We start from the raw sequence: 18,608 nt of genomic DNA, 5'->3' as shown, positions 1-18,608 counted from the left end.
CAATTTTAATGATAATTCACATAAAATATTTAATCATAATTACAACTTTTCACCATATAATTATTATACGAATGAATTATAACTTAAATAATAAATCATCATAAAAAAACTTGTTTTTACATTAGTATTTAAAAGTTATATAATATTAATTTGTGTTATTTAAAAGTAAATAAAGAGTGAGAGATAATTCACTTTAATTTTTATTTAATGTTCTAATTTCAATTGTATTAATTTTTTAAGCTATGATTATGGATAATTAATGGCACTAAGACATTTTACTTTACAGTAGAAGACACCTAAATTACTGTAAATTAGTTTGTAGAACTAAAGAAAAAAAAAACGAACAGTTTGTAATTGTAATATACGCGTTTGATTCTGTCTCTTTACTCAATATATATCTAGAGCGTTTCTTTTTATTATTAGAATTGATAATTTTACTAAAAATCTTGAAAAATTTATAATATTTTTAATGGTTTGAAAAAGTTTAATTTCGATCAAATTGTATTGATAAAATAGTTACGGTGAATAATTATATTTTTAAATGAAGTGAAATTGATTACGAGGCAGTAGTGATTTATTGAAAAAAAAATTAATGATTTTTTTATCTTTTAAATTTTAATATTGGTTTAATTGCTTCCTTTGTCCCCAGTTTGGTTGAATTGTGTCAAATTCATCCTCATTTTTAAAAAAGTTTCATTGTCGTCCTCACGTGGTGTAAAAGTTTCATTGTCGTCCTCACGTGGTGTAAAAGTGTCAATTGAATCCAAACATAGAAAAAATTTATGTCAAAGTAGTCATTTTTCCTATATCTCTGTGTCTTCCTTTCATACAATCAAGTACAGATATTCATTTTACCTTATCCAATTTAAGGCTTTTCATAGCTCCAGAGAAGTGACATATGAAAGGAAGACACAGATATATAGGAAAAATGACTACTTTGACACAAATTTTTTCTATGTTTAGATTCAATTGACACTTTTATACGACAATGAAACTTTTTAAAAAATGAGGATGAATTTGACACAATTCAACCAAACTGGGGACAAAGGAAGCAATTAAACCTTTAATATTTGAGAAAAGTGTGGAACTCTGGGTCAAAACCCATGCTCCCATCTCAATAGCCATCTGTATTTCAAAAGAACCGTGGTTTTATGTCTAGTTTCACTTTACGATGCACCCACAGTAATGACTTATTTTAATTTATTTAATATATATATATATATATATATATATATATATATATATGGGATTTTTAACTTATGTAATTTCTTAAAGGTATATCAAATTTTAGCTGAAAAGAAAAATCCTATTCATAAACACTAAAATATTTTAATAATTTTAATTTTTAATTTAAAATCAAAAAATCAAAAATCACTTAAATACCTTTAATTTTAAAATTTAAGATCCATAATATATAATTGTAAACTAAAATTTAGTACACATAAGAAATTTTATAAGTTAGTAAACAAAATATATATATATATATATATATATATATATATATATGTATATATATATATAATGTGGTGGAAATTAAATTTTAGAAAAATACTTTTGAAGTATATTTATAAAAGTAAACGTGGTGAAAAAAATTAGAAACCAAATTTAAAAATATTTAGGGTCGTGAATTTCTAAAAAAGAAGGACATTACCGAAGGCTATAATTCTTCGGTAACAGCGAGAAGCCATCAGTAATGATTATTTACCGACGGCTAGCGACGGCTGTGAGACCGTCAGTGAACATCTTGTCGCATAAGTCTTCGGTAATTACCGAAGGACAGAAACCCTCGGTAATTACCGAAAGGCATCAGCTTTCGGTAATTACCGAAGGGCATAAGCCTTAGGTAAAGCCTTCGGTAAGTTCCAAGCAGATCTCAAGCACAATTAGATTTCTTATCAAACCAAACAAACCTGTATAAATTTTTCACAGCACAAACAGACCTGCATAACATTTACCAACAACATACAGACCTGCATAATGTGCATCTCAATCATCCAATCATTGATTCAAAAAACAATATAACATCTGAATCATCCAATCATCTATAGAACATGTATTTATAAATGAAACATAAAATAATCTAACATAATGTTCTAACATCCAAATCATCCGATTGATCTAAGATCCAAATGATCTAACATCCAAATGTTCTAATATCCAAATGTTTCTATAACAACTATGTTCAATAACAAAATAAAACTAATAATCTACATAGTTATCATTAGAATGATCTTCATCAGCCTGCTCCTCTAGTGTGGGTTGGACTGATGTCGGCTGGATTGATGAGGGTTGGACTGATGTGGGTTGCTGAGGGACGGTGGGTGACGAGGAGGGTCGTGGCTGGGTCGCAGGGATAATGAACGGATCTTGTGAAGTTTCAGGCAACACTCTCATGACCAGGGCCTTAAAGTTTTTAAACTCTACTCTCAAATTAGTGATTTCCTGGTCACGTTGCTCCAGTGCCTGTGTGAGGCGGACAACGGCCTCGTCAGCAGTAGTGGTGGAAGAAGAAGGTTGATGCTTCAGGGCACCTCCTCTCGATGCTGTATATTTTTTAGCAAGTTGTCCTGCACCGTACACTCGTCCCTTTTTCTTCCCACCAACGATGTCGACCCAACACTGTGTCCTACGGATTTCGTCTTCTGCATTACTCGCATCATCTGGTGTAGGAGCTGACCCATGTTCAGATCTAACCTGTGAAAGTCCCGTAGAAAATTCTTCCTGTTCAAACATTAAAAGCAATGTTAGGGAATGATAGAATAACATAAATGAAAAATTACTAATAGTAACAGTGTTATTTGCTTACATGAGTTTTCCAAGATCTTTCATCAACGAATTCATTAGTGCCCTTCCGAACATGAGTCTGTGCAAAGACCTCATCAACATGGATCGCCCGTCCCAAAGCTTGTGCCTGTAACATAATTTTGAGTTAGAAGTGTACATATGAGATAAAAAATACATAAGTTATATATGAAAGAAACAAAAAAGTAATGAAAGTTTACCATACGAATGGCATGCTCATGAATCGTGATCGACCCACCAGTATGCAGGGTGCCACCCTTTTCAGAAGCTTTGTTCCTCTGGGCTTTGGCACACTTATTGTGAAACTCTACCGAATTCCAATGAGCCAGTAAAGAGTTCTAAATATGCTCGCCCAACCAATAAGGGCGCTCTGCTGCATTACGGGCATCCCTAAACATCTTTGACAGCCGATGAGATGCTTTCATGTGGAAATTTCTTTGTATTTGTGTTTCATGTTCAGGTTTCCACTGCACCTTCATCTGTCACATTAAACAAAACAAACACTGATTAATCATCATACTAAAATAAAAATGACAATTAGTTTAATGGATTGTTCACCTGAAAACGCTGTCAGAATGACTTTTTGTCGTCATCAGGTATTACTCCCCAAGTAGGGCATGAACTTAAAAATTGTTGCTTAATTGATCGTGTGATGGCCTGGGAAGCAACCCTGGATGGAATAAACCTACATAATAAAAGTCATTTGAATTAAAGCAATATTTAAACATCAAAATGGTTAAGAAAGGGATTAAAATCTTACCCTTTACCATACGGCTCAATCCATGGTCGATCATGGAGGGGCGGGTCAACACCTTCACCATCACCAACTGAACCTGGATCAGCAGATGTGTGACAGTCTCAGAAGGCAGTATACGAGATGAGAAAGGTATAAAAGTAGGGTCAGGGGAAGGAGGGGGTAATAAGCACAGGGGAGGAGTGGGGATAATAAGCACAGGGGGAGGAGTAGGGGTTATAATCACAGGAGGAGGAAGAGGGTCTATTGCTGGAATAGGAGAAGGGTGTATTGCAGAGGTAAGAGTAGGGTCTACTGCAGGGGTAGAAGGAGGGTGTATTGCAAGGGTAGGAGGAGGCCCCACAGACGATGAACTGGGGGCAGCAGTGATAGGTAGTGTAGCAGGCACCCTAAGTACATACTTTGGTGCATGTCGTTGCCTCTTTTTAGGCCTTGCTACCCCCTTTCCTTTATCAGGACATTCTGAATCTTGTCATGTCATTACTGCATTGAAATGATTACAAATAAAGTGAAACAATACAAAAGAATAAGGAAGGATCAATATAAATTAAAATTATCCCTAAAATAATTTCATATAACTTTTAAGATGATATTTTACATAACTCTATTGAAATGATAGTTCAATTTGCTACAATAGATGTCCAACATTCAATCATCGTCATCATGATCTTCATCTTCATCTTCTTCATCATCATCATCATGTTCTTCTTCTTCTTCTTCTTCTTCTTCTTCTTCTTCTTCTTCTTCTTCTTCTTCTTCTTCTTCTTCTTCTTCTTCTTCTTCTTCTTCTTCTTCTTCTTCTTCTTCTTCTTCTTCTTCTTCTTCTTCTTCTTCTTCTTCTTCTTCTTCTTCTTCTTCTTCTTCTTCTTCTTCTTCTTCTTCTTCTTCTTCTTCTTCTTCTTCTTCTTCTTCTTCTTCTTCTTCTTCTTCTTCTTCTTCTTCTTCTTCTTCTTCTTCTTCTTCTTCTTCTTCTTCTTCTTCTTCTTCTTCTTCTTCTTCTTCTTCTTCTTCTTCTTCTTCTTCTTCTTCTTCTTCTTCTTCTTCTTCTTCTTCTTCTTCTTCTTCTTCTTCTTCTTCTTCTTCTTCTTCTTCTTCTTCTTCTTCTTCTTCTTCTTCTTCTTCTTCTTCTTCTTCTTCTTCTTCTTCTTCTTCTTCTTCTTCTTCTTCTTCTTCTTCTTCTTCTTCTTCTTCTTCTTCTTCTTCTTCTTCTTCTTCTTCTTCTTCTTCTTCTTCTTCTTCTTCTTCTTCTTCTTCTTCTTCTTCTTCTTCTTCTTCTTCTTCTTCTTCTTCTTCTTCTTCTTCATCATCTTGTAATGTTGCTTCTAATTAATCTCCATCACCATCAGGGTCGTGCAATGCGGTTATACGGTCAACTTCAATAATTTCTTGTGGTTGTGACATTTGGTCAAGTTGTAGGCAACATCTTCCTCAACCTCATTTGAGTCAATGCGACCTCTAGGCTTGGTTTGTATTGCTACAGCCCAACCACCGCGATTCCTGCAAGTTCTCCCACCTGCAAATACATCATACCCAGACTTAAATATCACATATGAATGAAATCCATATATATATATATAAATACACACCCTTTTATTTGCTAAAACAGGTGTATGTTTTTTCTGTAGAAACTGTTAATTAGTATTAAGTTTGATTTATTCCCGCTAATTGTAAGTTTCTATGCTAGATTTTAAATAAGGGTGGTGATGTTGGTGTTTTTATGTTCAAAGTAGGAAAATCTAATTTTGTGACGCAAATAAGCAAGATGTCAAATGCTTAAAACGCAGACAAAGCATAATAATCTCAATGCAAATTAACCATAAATTTATTATATACAGCTTCACATATAAACAACTTTCATGTTCCACACAATAGCTAACATCTATCTTCCTTTCACTCTTACAATAATAATATTTTTTGGATTTGTCGCAGCACCCCTCGCACTTGCCTTCAGTTTTCATGCATAGTCTGATATTTGAAATTATCTATCGAATCAATTTCCATAAGATTCATTTTACATGCATAAATTTAACTTATAACCAACTTCGGATTAATATATATAATCTTGAGGCGTATCCTCCTAAAGGAACTTTGACTCCACCACTCATGAAAGGGTGATAAACCCATTTCAAAGCAAATGCGGCACAAATCGATGCCAAAGATGAGGATCATAACAGCAAGACCAGTGGTGGCAGCACAACCTATGAGAGTCTCAGAGTCGTTTGTCTTCTCGTTGACAGTGGTAGCGACAGTGGCAGCAATGGCGGCGAACATAAGAATGAAGGTCCCGATGAACTCAGCACCGACCTTTCTTGCCAAAGGCACAAGAGGAGACAGTGACAAAGAGAAAGAGACGGATGGTAAAGCTCCATCTTCTATGGTCCTATCGTCCAAAGTCAAGCATCTACAAAACTTGGGAAGGAAATTCTTATTAGTATTATTTGTTGTATTGTTGGCATTGGTGAAACTTCTAGAAAGAAGTGCACCAGAAGTGTCTGAGGTGGCAACAAAAATGCCTGAGGTGGCAGGTGTTGAAGGAATGTTTTCGTTATTATACGTATTTCACCACACGATGAAAAGAGAATTAATGGTATGTGTTGAGAAGACATGAGAGGTATATATAATCATAATCAGAAAGGAAAAACAACGCAGCTTGCACCTACGTGATTCTGGCTAACCGATCGGTAAGTTTATAAAAAGTTGAAGCTTTATTAAAGCTATGTAAGCCTCCTTCAGTTTTCATGCATAGTCTGATATTTGAAATTATCTATCGAATCAATTTCCATAAGATTCTTTTTACATGCATAAATTTAACTTATAACCAACTTCGGATTAATATATATAATCTTGGGGCGTATCCTCCTAAAGGAACTGTGACTCCACCACTCATGAAAGGATGATAAACCCATTTTAGAGCAAATGCGGCACTAATCGATGCCAAAGATGAGGATCATAACAGCAAGACCAGTGGTGGCAGCACAACCTATGAGAGTCTCAGAGTCGTTTGTCTTCTCGTTGACAGTGGTGGCGGCAGTGGCAACGAACATAAGAATGAAGGTCCCGATGAACTCAACACCGACCTTTCTTGCCAAAGGCACAAGAGGAGACAGTGCCAAAGAGCAAGAGACGGATGGTAAGGCTCCATCTTCTATGGTCCTATCATCCAAAGTCAAGCATCTACAACACTTGGGAAGGAAATTCTTATTAGTATTATTTATTGTATTGTTGGCATTGGTGAAACTTCTAGAAAGAAGTGCACCAGAAGTGTCTGAGGTGACAACAAAAATGCCTGAGGTGGCAGGTGTTGAAGGAATGTTTTCGTTATTATACATAATTCACCACACGATGAAAAGAGAATTAAGGGTATGTGTTGAGAAGACATGAGAGGTATATATAATCGGAATCAGAAGGAAAAACAATGCAGCTTGCACCTATGTGATTCTGGCTAATCGATCAGTAAGTTTATAAAAAGTTGAAGCTTTATTAAAGCTATGTAAGCCTCATTCAATTTTCATGCATAGTCTGATATTTGAAATTATCTATCGAATCAATTTCCATAAGATTCTTTTTACATGCATAAATTTAAGTTAAAACCAACTTTGGATTAATATATATAATCTTCTGTAGATTAAAATTCAATTCAGTTTTATTAGTTTATTTGCATGTTTAAAAGTTTATGAGGCACAGAAAGTACTTTTTATTTCTTCTTCTAAAACAAAACAGATCCCCAGTTATCAATAAAACATCATCGAACATGGAACATAAAATAAATCAGATCTGAAGGATGTAATGAGAGGAGAAAAATACACTCACAACTCTGGTGTCGGTGGTTACTGCAGTGACAACGAACATTAGATTAAAGGCAATAATGAATTCCAAAGCAAAAGATGGGACGTATCCTCCTAAAGGAACTGTGACTCCACCACTCATGAAAGGGTGATAAACCCATTTCATGGCAAATGAGGCACAAATCGATGCAAAAATTTGTGCACCAATATACATAGGCACCTAGAGTTTAATGATCATATATATCAATGAAGAAGAACTTGTTCTTTTGGTAGCATAGATTAGTTAACTAAAATAAGCATTTGTACACACATGTTTCCAAGGGAAGTGTTTCAATGCAGCAAAGGAAAGGGTGACGGCAGGATTGAAGTGAGCACCAGAGATGTGGCCTGTGGCAAAGATGAGGATCATAGCAACAAGACCAGTGGTGGCAGCACAACCTATGAGAGTCTCAGAGTTGTTTGTCTTCTCGTTGACAATGGCAGCGGTAGTGGCGACGAACATAAGAATGAAGGTCCCGATGAAGTCAACACCGACCTTTCTTGCCAAAGGCACAAGAGGAGACAGTGACAAAGAGCATGAGACGGATGGTAAGGCTCCATCTTCTATGGTCCTATCATCCAAAGTCAAGCATCTACAACACTTGGGAAGGAAATTCTTATTAGTATTATTTGTTGTATTGTTGGCATTGGTGAAACTTCTAGAAAGAAGTGCACCAGAAGTGTCTGAGGTGGCAACAAAAATGCCTGAGGTGGCAGGTGTTGAAGGAATGTTTTCTTTATTATACATATTTGACCACACGATGAAAAGAGAATTAATGGTATGTGTTGAGAAGACATGAGAGGTATATATAATCAGAATCAGAAAGGAAAAACAACGCAGCTTGCACCTACGTGATTCTGGCTAACCGATCGGTAAGTTTATAAAAAGTTGAAGCTTTATTAAAGCTATGTAAGGCTCCTTCAATTTTCATGCATAGTCTGATATTTGAAATTATCTATCGAATCAATGTCCATAAGATTCTTTTTACATGCATAAATTTAAATTAAAACCAACTTTGGATTAATATATAATCTTCTGTAGATTAAAATTCAATTCAGTTTTGTTAGTTTATTTGCATGTTTAAAAGTTTATGAGGCACAGAAAGTATTTTTTATTTCTTCTTCTAAAACAAAACAGATCCGCAGTCATCAATAAAACATCATCGAACATGGAACATAAAATAAATCAGATCTGAAGGATGTAATAAGAGGAGAAAAATACACTCAGAACTCTGGTGTCGGTGGCTACTGCAGTGACAACGAACATTAGATTAAAGGCAATAATGAATTCCAAAGAAAAAGATGGGGCGTATCCTCCTAAAGGAACTGTGACTCCACCACTCATGAAAGGGTGATAAACCCATTTCATGGCAAATGAGGCACAAATCGATGCAAAAATTTGTGCACCAATATACATAGGCACTTGGAGTTTAATGATCATATATATCAATGAAGAAGAACTTGTTCTTTTGGTAGCATAGATTAGTTAACCAAAATAAGAATTTGTACACACATGTTTCCAAGGGAAGTGTTTCAATGCAGCAAAGGAAAGGGTGACGGTAGGATTGAAGTGAGCACCAAAGATGTGGCCTGTGGCAAAGATGAGGATCATAGCAACAAGACCAATGGTGGTAGCACAACCTATGAGAGTCTCAGAGTTGTTTGTCTTCTCGTTGACAATGGCAGCGGTAGTGGCGGCGAACATAAGAATGAAGGTCCCGATGAAGTCAACACCGACCTTTCTTGCCAAAGGCATAAGAGGAGACAGTGACAAAGAGCATGAGACGGATGGTAAGGCTCCATCTTCTATGGTCCTATCATCCAAAGTCAAGCATCTACAACACTTGGGAAGGAAATTCTTATTAGTATTATTTGTTGTATTGTTGGCATTGGTGAAACTTCTAGAAAGAAGTGCACCAGAAGTGTCTGAGGTGGCAACAAAAATGCCTGAGGTGGTAGGTGTTGAAGGAATGTTTTCGTTATTATACATATTTCACCACACGATGAAAAGAGAATTAATGGTATGTGTTGAGAAGACATGAGAGGTATATATAATCAGAATCAGAAAGGAAAAACAACGCAGCTTGCACCTACGTGATTCTGGCTAACCGATCGGTAAGTTTATAAAAAGTTGAAGCTTTATTAAAGCTATGTAAGCCTCCTTCAATTTTCATGCATAGTCTGATATTTGAAATTATCTATCGAATCAATGTCCATAAGATTCTTTTTACATGCATAAATTTAAATTAAAACCAACTTTGGATTAATATATATAATCTTCTGTAGATTAAAATTCAATTCAGTTTTGTTAGTTTATTTGCATGTTTAAAAGTTTATGAGGCACAGAAAGTATTTTTTATTTCTTCTTCTAAAACAAAACAAATCCGCAGTCATCAATAAAACATCATCGAACATGGAACATAAAATAAATCAGATCTGAAGGATGTAATAAGAGGAGAAAAATACACTCAGAACTCTGGTGTCGGTGGCTACTGCAGTGACAACGAACATTAGATTAAAGGCAATAATGAATTCCAAAGCAAAAGATGGGGCGTATCCTCCTAAAGGAACTGTGACTCCACCACTCATGAAAGGGTGATAAACCCATTTCATGGCAAATGAGGCACAAATCGATGCAAAAATTTGTGCACCAATATACATAGGCACTTGGAGTTTAATGATCATATATATCAATGAAGAAGAACTTGTTCTTTTGGTAGCATAGATTAAAATTCAATTCAGTTTTGTTAGTTTATTTGCATGTTTAAAAGTTTATGAGGCACAGAAAGTACATTGATATTTTAGTTAACAGAAAACGTGGAAGGTACTAACCTGTCTGGTCTCCCCCTTGTGCTCACAGTCTGAACGCAACCACCTCCTGAAGCTAATGATCACGAATCACCACCTTTGCTGTCGCATAAGCCTCACGCGCATAGCCACAAACCACCACCCCAGCCAAACCACCTCCCCAGCCGCAACACCGACAATGGCACGAAGAACCCAATGCCACTGGACAGAACAAACAATTAAGGAAAGGGAAAGGGAAAGAATGGAACCACGATCGAATAAGAGCAAGCAAAACAGAAGGGAGAATGAGAGAATAGGACGTTGGATAGGACGGGAGAGAGGTAGGGTAGGGTTTTCTGTTTGACGAAATTGGGGACGACCTCGACGAATACCCTCAATCACTCAGTTTAATGGGTCGAGCCTCTTACCGAAGGCCACACACCTCTCGGTAATCTCTTCTTAGCTGTCTGTAAATTTATCTTCATCTTAAATTTTGATATATTTTGATTCTTAAATTTTAAAAAATAATAAATATAATTATTTTAACTCAATGACAATAATTTTTTTGTTTTCGTTAAATAATATTTCTGACTAACATTAAAGTATAAACTTGTGAAAGAGTGCAAATAATTTAAATCCTAGTTTAAAATATATTTGATACCTCAACAAAATTTAATCTAATTAGATTGAAAGAATTATATTTAGTTGGAAAATTAAGATGTATCAAAATTTAGAATAATGATGAATTCTAATTTCACATAAAATTTAAGGATTAAAAGTATTTTTAATAAAAAAAATAAACTATTAAAATTTAATTAAAAGTGAGAAAAAATTCAACACACCATAATTCACGTAAAGAATTTGAAACTTGATTAACTTAAAAACATAATATCATAACTTCCAAAATATAACATTGAGAAACCTTGACATGAAAGGAAATTAAGAATATCTCTAAAAATGGATAATGATACAATATTTTTTTGACAACATTTTAACATCATTTATGTGTCATTTTGTGATTGATCCAAAATTATTAAAATGTCGTCAAAAAAATGTTATCAAATATTATTATTCCTCAAAAGTTACTATTTTGTTGTAGAAGTAGAAGAAGGGGTTGAAATAACTTCATCAACAATGAGATGGTATTGTGGGTCATGAAGCCAAAGCAGTGCAAGATGAACAGGCGAAGTGCAGAGTCTATGAACTGCTTCAACTTTCCAAACAGTCTCTTCAGCCTCACGCCAACTAAATATACTATTCAATGCCTTCTCTTCGTTTTTGCTTCCAAACCTCGACTTATCCCATTCTTTGCAAAGCTCCTGTGTTAGATAATGCAAAGGTTGTCCGTACAACGTTTTCATGGTTTTCGCCAAACCTCTCCAGTTCACAACCACCATCTCCTTTAACCGTTCTCTTGGAATACTCTTCTTCTCCATCTTCTTTTGATATTCCTTTGCAACTTCTAACAAAGCTTCTGCGTTATTCATTTTAATTATATATTAAATGATATATGCATATAATAAATAATGAAGGGGAACAGACAAAAATAGTTATTATACTATTTATGTTAAGTGCATTTAATGCTTTTACTTTTATATAATAAAGATATATGTTTTTAAATTATCATTAATTGTATTTATTGACAATGATGATTAAGTTTAAAGATGACAGTGTTTTTCAGATTGTAACGTTAAATAGGATTTTGAAATAATTTGCTTACTTAAGCTTATCAAATACAGGTAATGAGATGACATAAATAACTCATATTCTGGTGAGTTTAAGCATATTTGTTTATTTTTCGTGAAGTAAAAATTTATATTTATTTTTATTCTCTTGTTGCTATCCATCAAAATATTTATTAAATATTTTAAAAAAATGAAATAAAATAAAACATGAAACTGTTAAGAATTATATATACATATAACATTAATTTGGCCACAAATTATTTATTTTTATGTTCCAAAAGGAAATAATGTATTTTTAGGAGAATAAAGCTATTTTAGAAAAATTAAATTTCAAAATACATATTTATTATTATACTGAATATAAGTAAAAAATCCTCTCCGTAAAAAGTACCACCCATCCCTGAATTTATATCATTATTAAAATATTATTATTATTATTATTATTATGGAGAATAAGTACATTTATCTTTCGCACATTCTTTTAAATAGATTGAATTTTATTGGAAATCATTGGTTGTGTTGAGTATTATTACTCATGACTCTTCTCTTACAGAATCCATTAAATGTTTTAATTAAGTATAAAAAGAGTTGTAGTATAACAAACATAAAAATATCTTTGAAATTATGAGTTTAAAACAAAAACTCAACATTCTAATTATAAGATTAACCTTCAACTTTAATATTAAAAATAATTTTTTTGAATATTTTTATAAGATTCATTAAAGAAATATAGCATTAATCAATTAAATATATTTTTTATTCCTAAATTTTGACATATTTTTGTTTTTAAATTTAAAAAATAAATTGATATAATTATTTTAATTCGTTAAATTATTTTTGACATGATAAACACATTTTAAGTTAATACTTGACTTGTTTTTTACATGTTTTTACTTCATTATTAATTACAAATTTGATATAAAAAATATTATACTCATTTACTTTTAAAATTTAAACACCAAAGTTTCATATAAAAATAAATTTTAATTTCACGTATTGAAAAGCTAAAAACATATTTAATTTTATTATAAAATTATAGTATTTTTAGTAAAAAAAATTTAAAACAATAAATTTATAAAGTTTATTTTATATAATATTCAACCTTTTTATTTTTATTAAATGTAAAATTTAAATTCACATTTAAATTTGTCATTTAATTAAAAAATAAATGAATAGATTGGTATAACCTGGATCAAGAGTTTGTTTGGACTTGAATGATGGTGTAGGACGTTGGTGAGTTGAAAGATCTCTCTCTCCTTCTTCTTCCTCCTTTTGTCTTCTTCCATCCTTAGCAACAGTAACAGCAACAGCGCTAAGGTTATCATCAGACTCAGTTTCAGAATCCGACACCAACATATGTTTGTAACCAGCAGGACCATGGCGGCGAAACATCTTCAACTTTCACACCAATATGTCTCTGAGCTTTCCAATGCCTATCACAGATGCTTTTAATAACCTCTTTATGGCTAATCATTTTATTACATTTAATTCTTTTCCTTATCGCAGGTTAACGTTAACTGTTACATTGCTTTGGTACTATCTCAACAAATGAACTGTAGTTGCAAAATTTCAACATTACAATATTTAAAACAACACTTTACTTTTAATGCACTTAATATTTTTAATCTTTCTAACAACTGCAAATTAATTCATTTATCCGTTTTAAAGTAATTATTCGTAACTCAAGCAATTTTGTCATATATTGCTTTGCTATCTGACAGATGTCTAACATGTTTAATAATTGTAAATTTTCAACATAGAATTTTTTTCTTTCTAAATATATATAACATCGAAGTTTTAATAACTTAATTTGCAAATAGTGATAAAATATTGTAATTTTCTTTCTTTCTTTTTTTACGTATACCTTTCTTTAATAATTATTTTAATATTTAACATTTTTAAAACTTCAGTAATATGCAGATCTACTTGTGTAATAAATTATAGAAACTCTTTCACACAAGAATATAGTTATTTCCTTTTGATTAAATTTGTATATACTAAAAATATATAGGTTTTTTAATTTCTTTTATCCTGTAGCTTTTGTATATATTATCGTAGATTACCTTTTTTTTATAATAATTATGAAATGAGTTTTATTTTTGTAAGAAAGAATACATATTTAAGTTCTAGACAAATTTTTACATAACGACTACATTATTTAATTTCATACTTCATAACAAAAATATAATTCCTTTTTTTTCCTAGATTAATTATATTTTAATATGTTTTCTAAGAATTTAGTTAAAATACACTAACATTTTAAAAAAGTACACCGCCATCCAATAATAAAATGTTTCTCACAGAATAGCGGCTCAATGAAATAATACTTTAAAACTTATATTTCTAGTAAATAGTCACCAATGTAAAAACCATCATGTTGAGAATTTATCAAAGTTAAACTCCATATTTAAACATGTTTTATGTCAAACAAAAATCAACTACAAAAGAAACAAATTATTTATAACTTTTAAATTTGTAGTCAAACAGTCACATTTTTAAATTTGTAATTAATAAAAAAAAAAAACTACTACAATAACCTTGATAATTATGTCAAAATGCCTAAAATTATTTAAAATATTCAGGTAATATATGCAAATAAGTACTTTTATAATATATAAAACTCTCCCCATTTTCGCATTTAGTGTTCGAAATTTTATATCGAATTCCATTTAATAAAAATATTAGCATTCCCTATCTACTTTCAACATAATAATTGTTGCAATTGCCTTAAATTTACAATCATGAAAAGAGGACAAGTTCTTCTTATTTTCGAAATAACTTTTTTTTACAATAATACAATTTTTTTTATGTATGTCATTTTAAACTTTTTTTTTATATACGTGATAGGTCAAACACACATTAAAAAAATACAAAAATTTACATACGTTACATTTATAATATGTAAATTTTTTGTATTTGTTTTTTATATATACCAAAATTCTTCTTTTTCCTCTTCTTTATTTTCCTTCTCTCTTTTTTCTTTCTTTTTTCTCTTTTTCCTTTTCTTCTTCTCGTTCTTATTTTAATATCGACTCATAAACTTAAAATTATAAACCAAAATTTATGAAAGAAAAATACATAATGAAAATGCAAAAACTAAACTTTTGGTAGTGAAATAGAGAAACACTAATTCACTTCATCTCGACTTTGTGGTTTATGTGGTCGCTATGGCTCTTGTTATCACTGCATCTGGATAGAAACTCTTGACCATCCTTGTTCTATTTTACTGTTATTATTGTCGTTGTTCTTCTTCATCGTTACTTGTCATTGTTCTTCTTCATCGCTACTTGTCATTGTTTATCGTCACTACTACAAGGTATGAGTACTTTTGTTAAAAACTTCTCGCAAACCACTGTTTTGAAGCTGTAAATCTACTTACACAAAATAGGCTCTGATTATTTTGGTTTTCCAATTTCCCTTTGAACGAGAGTTATCACAAGTCTTTATTGCGTGAGTTTAGAAGTAACTAGTACGCGTGTGGTATGTTTTATCTTTTTTGGTATTCTATGTCCTCAAAATTCAAAAACCTCTTCCTGGTAATGTTATTTTAGTATATTGTGGTTTTTTTTTTAATTTTGGGAACATGGATTTATAGTAACGGGCCAAACTTAGAATAAAGCCCACAAAGTAGATGGGTAGAGAAGAAGAAGAGCGTCGGAAAGCGCGTGCGTGGCACAAATGGGCGTGAAAACGCGTAGGTTTTGTTTTAAGACATTCTGACAGCTAGATTAGACGGAAAGTGCAACATCTGCCATACTGCCTTTGGACATTGTAATAATAATAAATCAATGAATAAAATAAGTGAAATGTTGAAAACGTACAAACATTTTTGACCCATGACACCTACCTTGGCCCACCATTAATTTTATGACTTTTCTATTCAATTTTGAATCCGATTCCCAAATCCTCACCATTCTTACCATAGCGTGCCCCTCTCTCTTGCGTTTGTAATCTGTTCGTTCCTTTTCTTAAATCTCACAATCAATCAAATTCCGTGGCGGTTCAAGCAATTCAATGCACACTCAATTCGTGTGCTATCCGTGTTTTTTCTTTTTTTTTTTTTCTTTTCTTTTCTACCCCACTCATTGATTTTAATAATTTACAAAGTTAATTAAATCAATATTTTAGATAAAACTGAATTAACTTACGAAGACAGATGAAGAAAGAAAAAGAAAAAAAAATACATAAATAGAATAAGGTGACACCAAAGAGACGCACTATTTTGACCACGGTCCCTTCTTCCTAACGTTCTCAATCTCCTTATTATATATCAAAATTAGCAAGACACAAACGTAAGACCGTTGCTTCTGACTTCCTACTTCAAACACAACTTCATCCTCCTCTTCATCCATGGCTACCACCTCCTTTTTCTCCTCATTCCTGCTACTACTGCTCCATTTGGCCGCCGCCGTGCACGGCATCGGCATAAACTACGGCACTCTGGGCGACAACCTACCGCCGCCGGCCACGGTGGCGAACTTTCTGAAGACGCGGACGACGATCGACCGCGTGAAGATCTACGACGTCAACCCGCAGATCCTGCAGGCCTTCGCGAACACCGGCGTCCCCGTGACGGTGACGGCACCCAACGGCGACATCGCCGTTCTGAAACAAATCGACTCGGCGAGGCAGTGGGTGGTCACGCACATCAAACCCTATCACCCGCAGACAAAAATCAAATACATCCTCGTCGGCAGCGAGCTCCTCCACTGGGGCGACGCCGACATGATCCGCGGCCTCAACCCCGCCATGCGAACCCTCCACTCCGCCCTCATAGCCGAGGGCATAACCGACATTAAGGTTTTCAATTCCTTCCCTCTCACTTCTATTATTAGCTCGGCTCCATATTTATCGCACGTGTCACGCGTTCAAATCTAGCTTAGTTAATTTTTTTTTTGTTTTTGATTTTCAGGTGACCACAGCTCACTCTCTGGGGATAATGAGGTCATCGATTCCGCCGAGTGCGGGAAGGTTCAGGCCCGGATTCGCAAAGCACGTGCTGGGCCCAATGCTGAAGTTTCTGAAGGAGACGAGAGCGCCCTTCATGGTCAACCCGTATCCCTATTTCGGGTACAATGGAAAGAACGTTAACTTTCTTCTCTTCAGGCCCAACCGCGGCCTGTACGACAGAAACACCAAGCTCAGCTACACCAACCAGTTCGACGCTCTTATGGATGCGGTCCACTCCGCCATGAAGGACGTGGGCTACGGTGACGTGGACATCGCCATCGGAGAAACGGGGTGGCCCTCCGTCTGCGACGGTTGGGACGCCTGCAGCGGGAACAACGCTCAGACCTTCAACGGCCAACTCGTGAAGCATTTGGCATCGGGCAAGGGAACGCCGTTGATGCCCAACCGAACCTTCGAGACCTACATCTTCGCGCTTTTCAACGAGAACCAAAAGCCCGGCCCAATAGCAGAACGCAACTGGGGCCTGTTTAAGCCCGATTTCACGCCCGTCTACGATTGCGGAGTCATGCGCAACGGACAGGTCCATCGCTTGTCCTTTTCCTCTGTTATTTCTCGCTTTTCATTCTTTTTTCTTTTCCACAGTGCATCTTTCAAAAACCAACCGTTGATTATGAATCTTTTTGCGCTCTATAATATAAACACCACCCAATCTGACGGTTGAGACAGAGGTGTATCCACCTTCCTTTGCCCCACACCACCCCTGCTTTATCAGTCAGAATCTTTCCACCGCTCCCTCTTTCACATGGCTTCTGCATTATATCATATTATTATTTATTATTATTATTTTATTAAATTTATTCAATTGCCTGCCATAATACAGAATATTGCACCTGCAAATCCTGGACCTGTACCGTCGACAAAACCTGGACCTGCACCGTCAACAAAACCTGGACCTGCACCTTCGACAAAACCTGGACCTGCACCGGCAGCCGGAGGTGGAAAATGGTGCGTGCCAAAGGCAGATGCTAACGATGAAGCTTTACAAGCAAACATAAACTATGTCTGCAGCCAAGGAGTTGATTGTAAACCTATTCAACCTGGTGGAGTCTGCTACGCCCCCAACAACGTGAAGGCACTTGCCACCTACGCCATGAATGCCTACTACCAAGCCAATGGCCGCCATGATTTCAACTGTGATTTCTCCAACACTGGTGTCATTACCACCACTAATCCAAGTTAGTCTCATCACACTTTCATTTTATCCATAATTAGCACAATCATTTTCTGTTTAAGAACATCTATTTATTCATTCTTTACATAAATTAACTTCCCTGGTGTTATTATCTGCAGGCCATGATAACTGCAAAATCTGAGCTTCCTGATTGAAGATTATTACGACGAGAAAGAGAGGAAAATGCCCATTGTCTGGGTGGCAATGCGGCTTAATTAGCGGTATCTTTGCCATTTATTGTACATTTCATCATGCTTCGGCTAAATTATGTCACTAATTCGGAACCCTACATCAATATTAACATCAGTTCTAGTTCTAGCCAGTGCTGGTTGTTCCTAATTTTTTTACTCGAATTAGTTTGTATGATTATAATTATTTAAAAGAAAATTATCTCCTTGATCCCTAATTTCTATAACTGTACGACCTTTGCTTTTGCAAGCTAAGCTGTACTCGATTAGCAGTGGCGTGCTCGATAATTTAGGCTTTCTTTGGATTCAACTTTTAAAAAGTTAAACATAGTTTTGGTAACTTAAATGCTAAATTTGAAATCAAATCACGGAAATTGAAAAAGGTTTTTTCCCCTTTTTCTCAATGATATGCTCAATCCGACATGA

General features: G+C 34.4%; 2 protein-coding genes and 2 pseudogenes across 2 annotated transcripts; 1 reads left to right on the top strand and 3 right to left on the bottom strand.

Annotated features, from left to right (window-relative positions):
• Positions 1-7,324: 7,324 nt before the first annotated feature.
• LOC124829405 (aquaporin NIP6-1 pseudogene) lies at positions 7,325-8,128 on the bottom strand (annotated as a pseudogene).
• A 438-nt stretch (positions 8,129-8,566) lies between these two features.
• Positions 8,567-9,370, bottom strand: LOC148199280 (aquaporin NIP6-1 pseudogene; annotated as a pseudogene).
• A 1,818-nt stretch (positions 9,371-11,188) lies between these two features.
• On the bottom strand, positions 11,189-13,244 carry LOC148199279 (protein RDM1-like). Its single transcript, XM_088112329.1, has 2 exons — positions 13,040-13,244; positions 11,189-11,641 (listed from the first exon to the last, which is right to left on the bottom strand). Exons 1-2 carry the CDS (start codon positions 13,242-13,244, stop codon positions 11,253-11,255), a joined length of 594 nt encoding a protein of 197 aa, XP_087968455.1. The 3' UTR covers positions 11,189-11,252.
• A 2,823-nt stretch (positions 13,245-16,067) lies between these two features.
• Positions 16,068-18,400, top strand: LOC124829402 (glucan endo-1,3-beta-glucosidase-like). The gene is made up of 4 exons (XM_047302902.2): positions 16,068-16,652; positions 16,765-17,343; positions 17,644-17,998; positions 18,114-18,400. The coding sequence occupies exons 1-4, from the start codon at positions 16,203-16,205 to the stop codon at positions 18,134-18,136; spliced, it is 1,407 nt and encodes a 468-aa protein (XP_047158858.2). The 5' UTR covers positions 16,068-16,202; the 3' UTR covers positions 18,137-18,400.
• Positions 18,401-18,608: the final 208 nt, after the last annotated feature.

Source organism: Vigna umbellata, chromosome 4, assembly GCF_029865625.1.
Source record: "Vigna umbellata cultivar VRB3 chromosome 4, Vumbellata_1.0, whole genome shotgun sequence".
NCBI lineage: Eukaryota > Viridiplantae > Streptophyta > Magnoliopsida > Fabales > Fabaceae > Vigna > Vigna umbellata.
This window is presented reverse-complemented; position numbering and strand designations above follow the sequence as displayed.